Source organism: Bufo gargarizans, chromosome 8 (assembly GCF_014858855.1).
Source record: "Bufo gargarizans isolate SCDJY-AF-19 chromosome 8, ASM1485885v1, whole genome shotgun sequence".
Classification (NCBI taxonomy): domain Eukaryota; kingdom Metazoa; phylum Chordata; class Amphibia; order Anura; family Bufonidae; genus Bufo; species Bufo gargarizans.
The window spans coordinates 130,975,878-130,987,466 of record NC_058087.1 but is presented as its reverse complement, the minus strand read 5'-3'; the positions used below and the strand labels follow the sequence as shown (position 1 = coordinate 130,987,466).

The following is an 11,589-nucleotide window of genomic DNA, read 5'->3' as shown; positions in this document are numbered from 1 at the left end:
GATCCTGGTACAATGCAAAGTCAATGGATCCGCAAAAAAAGGAAGACATTCGGATGTCATTCCGTATGTCTTCCGTTTTTTGCGGAATCCGTTCCTGGAAACACATAGCAAATATTTATTTATTTTTTCAAAGAAATCCAAACAACTTTATTTGATTATTGAAATGTATACATGTTTCCGTTTTTTGCGGATCCGCAAAAAACGGATGACATACAGAAACATTTTCAGGAACAACGGATCCGCAAAAAACGGACCGAAATTCAGATTATAGAAAAATACTGACGTGTGAATGTAGCCTAAAACTAAGAATAATTCCTGTAAGTGAATACATTCTGTTGCACATCTGCACTGATCCCTAGTTCCATCAGACCATCTGTGTACGAAACTTAGGGTCATTAACTGTAATCCCTATGCCTGAAACTGGTGTAAAAAACTCATAAACCCCAGTTTTGCAACTTATAAATGCCATTTCACCTAAATTTAGTGGCATTTTAGTGGCTACCAACTGGAGTAGATTTCAATCTAGGCCTACAAACTGCAGGAGGATGCACCTAATTTATGAGGAGGTCTGCACCTTGTCATATATTAAGCACATCCTCCAGCAACTCAGGGATCTTTGAGAAATGATCCCCATTATATACAAAGTGTACGTCAATTTATTATTTACTTGGTGCATACCTATATCATTAACACTCATTTTCCATTCATTCAGTGATTTTATGGTAATGAAAGATCAAGAACACAAAGCTTGGATTGCCTTATTTTTGAAATTGCATTTTATTTTATAGCCTTCAAGCTACTTTACACATGGATGGTACGAATGTCATAAACAGTAACTTAGAAATAGCCATGGCTCAGGGCAGCCACCAGGACATTGATGAACTTCTCCCAGGCAGCTTGGACCTGAGGAGTGAATGCAGATCCAAACTTGGAGGCCAAGACGATGACCAAAACTTCTCCCAGACGCTGCAGATAAAGGAAAATATTTGTCAAAATTTTATTTTAAGCCAATTTATAGCATGACAGTTATGTTTCACATAGTATAACATTTTAACATTTACATTGATAGATGATTGATTGTTCTTATTCACACGTCTATATCTGTTTTTCAGGTGCAAAAATGTTAACTGTTTTGCATTTGAATTTTGCATCTGCCGAGGTCCATGTTTTTCATGGATCCACTGATCAGAATGGCCACATTAGGGGAGATTTATCATCTCCCTTGTGTCTGAAAAGTGCAGTTGAAAAGTCGTAAACAATGTATTTGTGCCTTTTTAACTGCAGCTTTTTAACAAATAGCCGCATCCCCTGGTTTTCCCTAAAAGAGATGCAGCAAGGGCGATAAGGGAACGTGGCCAACTAAAATGACATATTTATCTTCATTTACTGCAAGCTGCCATATATTTCTGTTTAGTCTCTCTGACTGCTGGCGGATGCTCCTAATTTATGACAAGGCACATACCCCATGATAAGCTAGGTGCATCCTCCAGCGGAGTCCAAACACTGACTAAAGTAATGCATGACATTTGAATACACATATAAGATGCAATGGATCTCATGCATGGAAAACTCAGCACACAGATGTTAATCATTGACTTGTGAATAAGATGTTAAGAGATTCATTATTTCTTCATTAATTTTTTGTCTCCATGGAAATTTCAATATAATATGGAACTACAAATATAGATAAAAGTGAGTAGGAACAGATTGTAGAAAATTAATTACCTTGAAGTTCTCAGGGTCTACATGGAGCTCCTGGGCATGGGACTTGCTGAGGTCATGCAGGTAATGTTTCACATCATCAATGTGTTGGATGGAATTGCCAACAGCTGTGAGCACCTTCTTGCCATGAGCCTTCACCTTGGCGTTGCCAGAGATGGCGGTGACGTTGGAGAGGTTTCCAAAGCTGCTGAAGTATCTCTGGGTCCAGGGGTACACGACCAGCAGCCTAAAGTTCATAAGAAGAATCAACACTTTACATCAGATTCATATAATTTAGGCAGAATGTAATAGAATAGAAAACCATGGAAAATACATGTATGGTAACTTGTCTAAATGAAATATTGGTTATGTATAAGTTTAGCTAACCTAAACAGAAATAGCGACATTTTAGCTGATAAAATGGATAATGAGGAATGTGTGAAAAACTGTACTCCTAAGACTACCTGGAAGTAAAGGGTTCTATACCTGTTCCCTAATATACTGATATATACCTTGATGAATTGTTAGTGTGTGATACAAGGAAAACTACAACTTTCATATAAAAGAATATTAAACACATACATGATTATATGATTTAAAATGTATGCATCTGTATTACCTGGTCAGAGCATCATGGCCGTCCTGTTCAACGTTGACCTTGCTCCATGTGGAGGTGATGGCGGCTTTCTCTTCAGCAGTCCAATGAACCATGATGACTGTCTAGTGCTATTGTACACTGGAAATGACAATGAAGCCATACCATAGATCATCCTTTTTATAAGAGTATTTCTCAAGGTCCACCCTTCCCCATTACTGCTGTGTCATACTTGTTCCTTAGTCTTTCAAAGTTTGATAAGTCTAGAAAAAAGCTGAATCTAAGCAATTCAAAACTGCTGAGCATGCAGTGCTCACTAAAATGATATAATCTATGTCTAAACACATTGATCCAGTGGCCTAGTGTTTGCTATGAAAGTATCAAAAAGTCCCCAAACCGACTATGTAGTTATACTGTAGTTCAAGCAATCATAATGTACATGGTGCTCTATAAGGGTCCATTCACACATCAGCATTTCTTTATTTTCAGAATTGCGGTCCGATTTTTGCAGATCCGTTGCTCCACAATTCTTTCTGTTTTCATTTCATTGTGCATCTGCATCTGTTCCGTTTTTCCACAAAAAATGAAACTTCTGTATCCGTATTTCATGCTTTTTTTTGCGGATTCGAAAAACAAAAACTGAAGGAAGAATGCATTCTTGTTGTTAGGATATGCAATAAGGGTCCATTAACACGTCCGCATGAATGGGTTCGCATCCATTCTGCAATTGTGCGGAACGGGTGTGGACCCATTCATTTTCTATGGGGCCAGAAAAGATGCGGACTGCACTACCGTTCCGCAAAAAAATAGAACATGTCCTATTCTTGTTCGCAGACACGGACAAGAAAAGGAATTCCTATTTAAAGTGCCTGGCATGTGTAATCCGCCAGTGTCCGTGTTTTGCTGATCCGCAATTTGCGGACCGCAAAACACTTGCGGACTTGTGAATAGACCCCAAAAAGATTGTCATGTGATAGCTCAGGCGCCATTTTATTAGTTTTTTTGTGTCGTTCAGAGCTCTGTGTGAAACCTTTGCTCGACATTGGCATTGTTTTCTAGCATTCTCTAAGCGATCGTCATGCCGAAATAGATATCAATGTTCAACTCTTCCGCTGGCTCTTATCTCAGCGATTTGAGCAGCAAGCAGCGATGCTGGACGGAGAGCCGGAGAGGAGTCCTATTGTCGCTCAGTGTCATCGGAAGGGACAGTTCCACACATTATACAATGACCTGCAACAGGAACCCATCAAGTTCCAGAGTTACTGCTGTATGTACAGGGAGGCTTTTGATCATCTGCTGGTATCTCTACATCCGGACCTGACCTTAATGGACACAAGTATGAGGCGCAGTATCTCTGCAGAGAAAAGGTAATAGTCACGTTGAGGTAAGAACTATTAAAAATGTATATTTTGCATTGTGTATAATAAAAAATAATACATAAAAAAAAAATATTCCCACAGATTCTTTGCAACTGGTAACTCCTTTGCATCGCTGCATTTCGAGTTTCTGCTTGGGATCTCAACTATCTCTGGGATAGCCTGTCATACCTGTAAAGTCATCTGGTAGCGACTCAGAGAAGCTGTGATGCCCACCCCCAAGGCAGAAGATTGGCTTCATATGGCGGAGGGATTTTATCAATCAGCACAGTTCGTTTCCAAACTGCATTGGGGCACTGGATAAAGTATAAGGAAGCCACCTCACTCAGGGTCACGGTACTTCCATTACAAGCAGTATTTTTCTGTAATGCTGATGGCCTTGGCTGACAGTAATTACAGGTTTATAATTGTTGATATCGGGTTCTATGGGAGCACTTCAGATGCCCTCATCTTTTGTGCTTCCAGAATGGGTGAATGGCTTCACTCAAACCAGCTCGCCCTGCCAGAGCCAAGAAGACTTCCTAGATCTGCAGGTCCACCGGCTTCATTTGTGATTGTGGCAGATGAAGGATTCACATTGTCACCCCACCTGATGTGGCCCTTCCCTAGATGCGATCTGGATGACCAGAAGCGCATCTTCAACCAGAAGCGCATCTTATCGATTGACTCTTGCCGGTCGGTATGTGGAGTGCGCTTTCGGAATACTGTCCACAAAGTAGAGAGTGTTCATGTCATCCATACAGATGAATCCGGACAATGCCACTCTGGTGATACAGGCCTGTGTACTCCTACACAACTTCACCAGGATTCATCATGCCTCAGCTCATGAAGATTTTGGATAAAACTGGAACACTAGCTGTTTTGGGAACTCCATGCCGACTTTTTCTGCAGCCCAGAGGGGGCATTACCTTGGCATTAGTTGATTTCAGCTTGATTCTGGATTGTAAATTACAAACAAATGTAATTTTCTTAGTTAGTTAGATCACCTGTTGTTAGATTGCGGATTCGCAAAAGATGTAGGACCCTTGACGTGGGCTTGCGGGCTGAGGTATTTAGTAATTTCCAAATTCCATTATCAATTTACACTTATATTGATAATAATTTATACTTTTAGATTAATGTAATAACTTTAACCACTTGCCGCCACGCTAACGTCGAAAGGCGTCATTGCGGCGGCTCTCCCAGGTCACACTAACGCCGATTGGCGTCATCTCGCATGAGCCGAGATTTCCTGTGAACGCGCGCACACAGGCGCGCGCGTTCAAAGGAACAGAAGGTAAGCGAGTGGATCTCCAGCCTCCCAGCGGCGATCGTTCGCTGGCAGGCTGGAGATTTTTTTAACCCCTAAGAGGTATATTAGACGCTGTTTTGATAACAGCGTCTAATATACCTGCTACCTGGTCCTCTGGTGGTCCCTTTTGTTTGGATCGACCACCAGAGGACACAGGTAGCTGTGTAAAGTAGCACCAACCACCACTAGACTACACTACACCCCCCCCTGTCACTTATTAACCCCTTATGAACCCCTGATCACCCCATATAGACTCCCTGATCACCCCCCTGTCATTGATCACTCCCCCGTAAGGCTCCATTCAGATGTCCATATGTGTTTTACGAATCCACGCATCCATGGATCGGATCCGCAAAACAGATACGGACGTCTGAATGGAGCCTTACAGGGGGGTGATCAATGACAGGGGGGTGATCACCCATATAGACTCCCTGATCACCACCTTGTCATTGATCACCCCCCTGTAAGGCTCCATTCAGACGCCCGTATGTGTTTTACGGATCCACGCATCCATGGATCGGATCCGCAAAACACATACTGACGTCTGAATGGAGCCTTACAGGGGGGTGATCAGGGAGTCTATATGGGATGATCACCCCCCTGTAAGGCTCTATTCAGACATCCGTATGTGTTTTGCGGATCCACGCATCTATGGATCGGATCCGCAAAACACATACGGACGTCTGAATGGAGCCTTACAGGGGGGTGATCAGTGACAGGGGGGGTTATCAGCCCATATAGACACCCTGATCACTTCCCTGTCGTTGATCACCCCCCTGTTGTCATGGAACCATGAACCAGACGTACAACAAGAGATAAGTGGAAATAAGAAGGCTTTATTGAAAATCAAGCTGTAAGGCAAAAGTCCAAACGGATGGCTAAACCGAAGCAGGGTCTTGCGAAGCCAGAGGTCAGGAACCAGAAGGGTAGTCAGACGAAGCCTGGATCAGGAACCAGCAGGGTAGTCAGACGAAGCCTGGATCAGGAACCAGCAGGGTAGTCAGACGAAGCCAGGATCAGGAACCAGAAGCAGCAGCAGTCTTAGAAGCATGTGAACACAGGAGGACCAAGCAAGGAACTGAAGCCACAGACCTCCTATATATATGAGCTAGGCATCCAGCTCCTCCCAGTGGGAAGGAGGAGCCGCAGGGTGGAAGGCTACAAGAAACCCAGAAACCAAGATGGCCGCCAGCACATGTCAAACGAAGGAGAGCAGCAAGAAGGTAAGACCATGACAGTACCTCCCCCTCAAAGGCCCCTCCTCCGCGGAGTAAAGAACGGTTTCTGAGGGAAGCGTGCGTGGAAGGCTCGGAGCAAGGCAGGAGCATGGACATCTGCGGAGGGAACCCAGGAACGCTCCTCTGGACCATAACCACGCCAATGGACCAAAAACTGCACCCGACCGCGGACCAGGCGTGAGTCCAGGATATTGCTCACCTCATACTCCTCACGATTGCCCACTTGGACCGGACAAGGCCGAGGAACCGAGGAAGTAAAACGATTACACACCAGTGGCTTCAACAGGGAGACATGAAACACGTTGGAGATCCGCATGCCAGGAGGAAGCGCAAGGGCATAGGCTACCGGGTTTACGCTGCGAAGCACTTGGAAGGGACCAACAAAGCGAGGCGCCAGCTTGGGAGTGGGCACACGAAGGTTGAGGTTGCGGATGGACAACCATACGCGGTCTCCGACCTGGTAGGAAGGAGCGGGCGCTCGTCTGCGATCAGCCTGGAGTCTCTGGCGCTGCGCAGAGACCTCAAGGGACCTCTGGATCTGTACCCAAGAAGCACGTAGGACGGAAAGGTGATCCTCCACAGCCGGAATATCCTGGGGAGAGAATACCTCCGGTAACACGGCAGGTTGGAACCCATAATTGGCCATGAAGGGAGACGTCCCAGAGGAAGAGTTCACCGCCGTGTTCCTGGCAAACTCAGCCCAAGGCAGGAGGTCAACCCAATTGTCTTGGTGATCGGAGACATAGCAACGAAGGAATTGCTCCAAGGCCTGATTGGATCGTTCTGCGGCCCCATTGGACTGAGGGTGGTAGGCCGAGGAGAAAGAGAGATGAATCCCCAACTGGGAGCAAAAGGAGCGCCAGAACCTGGACACAAACTGACTCCCCCGATCCGACACAATCTCCTTGGGCAAACCGTGCAACCGGAAGACCTCCCTGGCAAAAATCGTGGCCAACTCTTGTGCAGAGGGTAACTTCTTGAGAGGAACACAGTGGCACATCTTGGAAAACCGATCCACAATCATGAGAATGACCGTATGGCCTCGGGATGCAGGGAGGTCCACAATGAAATCCATCCCCAGGTGTGACCATGGACGCTCCCCGGTGGCTATGGGTTGCAAAAGGCCCAACGGACGGTGCCGAGGGGACTTACTCTGGGCACAAATGGAGCATGCCGCTACATATGCGGCGATGTCGGAACGTAGAGAAGGCCACCAGAACAGACGTGAAACAGCCCAGGACAGCTGATTCTTTCCAGGATGCCCCGCGGCCTTGGAGTTATGGTAGGTTCGCAACAACCGAGTGCGCAACTCCTCAGGCACAAAACATCTGCCGTTGGGTCTCCCAGAGGGAGCACCAGATTGAGCCGCCAAAATCTGCTCACCCAGGGGAGAGGTCAGGCTGGTGCGAATGGCGGCCAGGATCTGATTCGGAGGTATGACCGAAGTCGGAATCGACTCCTCCCCGGACAGCTCGGAGTACTGCCGTGATAAGGCATCCGCTCTGATGTTCTTGGAACCGGGTAGGTAGGAGACCACGTAATTAAAACGTGACAAGAACAGAGCCCATCTGGCCTGACGTGGTGTCAATCTCTTGGCCTCAGAGAGGTAGGTCAGATTCTTGTGGTCCGTCAGGATGAGAACCGGAACCACCGAGCCCTCGAGCAAGTGCCTCCATTCTTTAAGGGCCTGCACGATGGCCAATAACTCCCTGTCACCAATCTGATAGTTGCTCTTCGCGGAAGACAGTTTCCGGGAGTAAAACCCACAAGGAAGCAGAGGACCCTCTGGTGTTCTACGCTGAGACAGAAGGGCGCCTACTCCCGTCTCAGACGCGTCCACCTCGAGGACAAAAGGCAACCCAGGGTTGGGATGCGACAGAATCGGAGCCGACACAAAGGCGGACTTTAGAGCCTCAAAAGCTCGGATGGCCTCGAGCGGCCAGACCTGGGGATTACTGCCCTTCCTGGTCAGATCCGTGAGAGGCTTGGCTAGCCTGGAAAAGTCCCTGATGAACTTCCGATAATAATTGGCGAAGCCCAAAAAGCGCTGCAGGGCACGAAGACCACTGGGCTGGGGCCATTGTAAGACAGCCGAAACCTTCTCAGGATCCATGGAGAACCCCTCAGCGGAAATGATGTAACCTAAGAAGGTTACCTGGGATCGGTGAAATTCGCATTTCTCAAGCTTACCGAACAGCTTGTTCCCTCGTAACCGTTGCAACACTCGTCTGACATCCAGAATGTGGGCCTCCATGGATTCAGAATATACCAAGATGTCATCCAAATAGACCACCACACACTGCTGCAACAGGTCACGGAAAACATCGTTGATGAATTTCTGGAAGACTGCGGGCGCATTGCACAACCCAAAGGGCATAACCAAGGATTCATAATGACCGGTCCTGGTGTTAAACGCGGTCTTCCACTCATCGCCCGCCTTGATCCTTACCAGGTTATATGCCGCCCTCAGGTCGAGTTTGGTAAAGACCGTGGCCCCTTTGAGGCGATCGAACAGCTCGGAAATCAAGGGTATCGGGTAAGCGTTCTTGATCGTGATGCGATTGAGACCCCTGTAATCGATGCAAGGCCTCAACTCACCGCCCTTCTTTTTCACAAAGAAAAATCCAGCCCCTGCCGGGGACGAGGATTTGCGAATGTGTCCGCGTGAAAGCGCCTCCCTCACGTACTCCTCCATGGCCTCATTCTCCGCTACCGACAGTGGATAGACTTTGCCACGAGGAGGAACGGCACCAGATTGTAACTCTAAGGCACAATCGTATGGGCGGTGCGGAGGTAGGGCAACCGCACGCACCTTATCGAATACATCCCGGTACTCCTCGTATTCAGGAGGCAACGGAGAGTCCGAGGAAGTACACAGCAACTTGACAGACCCATGGATGCAACTAGCCCCACACAGCGGTGATCACGAGAGGATCTCGGCCGATCTCCAATCGAAAGTCGGATTATGCCTCTGGAGCCAGGGGTACCTCAAGACCACCGAGTAGTGTGGAGACGAAATAACCTGGAGACAGACCGACTCTCTGTGAACGGCACCAATGGCCATCCCCACTGGAAGGGTCTCATGAGTCACGTGTGGCGGCAGAAGGGGTCTGCCGTCTATCGCCTCAAGAGCCAGTGGGGAACCTCGAGGCTGCAGAGGAATGGAATTGGCGGCAGCGAACACACTATCAATGAACAAACCACCAGCACCAGAGTCCACCAACGCCTGGGTCGTCACCGAGCCCCCGACCCAGGAGAGGACAACAGTAATCAGTGGTTTGTCAACACGGGAAACCGGGGACGAGGAGACTCCACCCAAGATCTGCCCTGGATAGGATCTCAGGTGCGAGCGTTTCCCGGACGGTTCGGGCATGCCAACCGAAAATGCCCAGCGAGACCACAGTACAAGCATCGGCCCTCGCGTCTCCGGAGTGCCCTCTCCCCCTCGGACAGGCGAGCAAACCCCAGCTGCATGGGTTCACCCCCAGACAAGTCATCCCCAGGAGGCGTGGGAGGAGAGGGAGGCACGGGTGGGACAGCAAACGTAGGCGCCAATCTGTTAGGAGACCTCCGCAGGCTCTCCTTAAAGGAAGGTCTCTCCCTGAGTCTGGTGTCAATCAAAATCAGGAAAGAAATAAGAGACTCGAGCTCCACTGGTAGGTCCTTAGCTGTAACCTCATCCTTCAAGGCATCCGAGAGACCATGAGAGAAAGCAGCGACCAGAGCCTCATTATTCCAGCCCACCTCTGCTGCCAGGGTACGAAACTCAATGGCGTATTCAGCTACGGATTGTGAACCCTGTCTGATGGACATAAGGAGCTTCGCAGCAGAGGCAGCACGAGCCGGCACATCGAATACCTTCCGAAGAGAAGCAACAAAACCGGAAAACTCAGCAACCACCGGATTGTTGTTCTCCCATAAAGGGCTGGCCCAGGCCAAGGCCTTGTCCGAGAGCAGCGAGATCAAGAAGCCCACCTTTGATCTCTCAGTAGGAAAGGCATGTGGCAGCAACTCGAAATAAATGCTAACCTGGTTAAGGAAACCTCGGCACTGAGTTGGCTCTCCCCCAAAGCGCTGTGGAAGGGGGGCAGAACCGGTCATACCCCGAAACACCGCAGGCGCAGCAACAGGTGTCGGGGTAGACTCTGGCGCAACAACCGGAGCGGCAGTAGGAGCGGGCCCAGGAGTGACAACCGACCCATCGGCAACGGAAGCTAAATGAGCCGTGCGTTCAAGCAGGGTTTGCAACGCCACAGCGAACCGACCCAACAGGTGATCCTGCTGATCAAGTCTGGCAACCAGCGTAGGTAGCGAGGATGGCCCTGTACCGTCAGAATTCATGGCTTGGTCCTAATGTCATGGAACCATGAACCAGACGTACAACAAGAGATAAGTGGAAATAAGAAGGCTTTATTGAAAATCAAGCTGTAAGGCAAAAGTCCAAACGGATGGCTAAACCGAAGCAGGGTCTTGCGAAGCCAGAGGTCAGGAACCAGAAGGGTAGTCAGACGAAGCCTGGATCAGGAACCAGCAGGGTAGTCAGACGAAGCCTGGATCAGGAACCAGCAGGGTAGTCAGACGAAGCCAGGATCAGGAACCAGAAGCAGCAGCAGTCTTAGAAGCATGTGAACACAGGAGGACCAAGCAAGGAACTGAAGCCACAGACCTCCTATATATATGAGCTAGGCATCCAGCTCCTCCCAGTGGGAAGGAGGAGCCGCAGGGTGGAAGGCTACAAGAAACCCAGAAACCAAGATGGCCGCCAGCACATGTCAAACGAAGGAGAGCAGCAAGAAGGTAAGACCATGACACCTGTAAGGCTCCATTCAGATGCCCGTATATGTTTTACGGATCCACGCATCTATGGATCGGATCCGCAAAACACATGCGGACGTCTGAATGGAGCCTTACAGGGGGGGTGATCAGTGACAGGGGGGTGATCACCCCATATACACTCCCTGATCACCCCCTGTCATTGATCACCCCCCTGTCATTGATCACCCCCCTGTAAGGCTCCATTCAGACGCCCGTATGTGTTTTACGGATCCACGCATCCATAGATCGGATCCGCAAAATGCATACGGACGTCTGAATGGAGCCTTACAGGGGGGTGATCAGGGAGTCTATTTGGGATGATCACCCCCCTGTAGGGCTCCATTCAGACGTCCGTATGTGTTTTACGGATCCATGCATCTATGGATCGGATCCGCAAAACACATACGGACGTCTAAATGGAGCCTTACAGGGGGGTGATCAGTGACAGGGGGGTGATCACCCCATATATACTCCCTGATCACCCCCTGTCATTGATCACCCCCCTGTAAGGCTCCATTCAGACGCCCGTATGTGTTTTACGGATCCACGCATCCATGGATCGGATCCGCAAAA

At 48.6% G+C, this 11,589-nt stretch overlaps 1 protein-coding gene across 1 annotated transcript; it reads right to left on the bottom strand.

Moving 5' to 3' along the window:
* Positions 1-837: 837 nt before the first annotated feature.
* LOC122945321 (hemoglobin subunit beta-2-like) lies at positions 838-2,412 on the bottom strand. The gene is made up of 3 exons (XM_044304377.1): positions 2,321-2,412; positions 1,726-1,948; positions 838-966 (listed from the first exon to the last, which is right to left on the bottom strand). Exons 1-3 carry the CDS (start codon positions 2,410-2,412, stop codon positions 838-840), a joined length of 444 nt encoding a protein of 147 aa, XP_044160312.1.
* Between the last annotated feature and the right edge of the window lie 9,177 nt (positions 2,413-11,589).

What these genes read in the sequence shown, in the direction of transcription:
- LOC122945321 (XM_044304377.1), bottom strand. Translation starts at nt 2,412, where the DNA reads ATGGTTCATTGGACTGCTGAAGAGAAAGCCGCCATCACCTCCACATGG. An exon ending in GGCCATGATGCTCTGACCAG is followed by an intron (nt 1,949 to 2,320) that starts GTAATACAGATG and finishes TATGAACTTTAG; the next exon opens with GCTGCTGGTCGTGTACCCCT. An exon ending in TAGACCCTGAGAACTTCAAG is followed by an intron (nt 967 to 1,725) that starts GTAATTAATTTT and finishes CTTTATCTGCAG; the next exon opens with CGTCTGGGAGAAGTTTTGGT.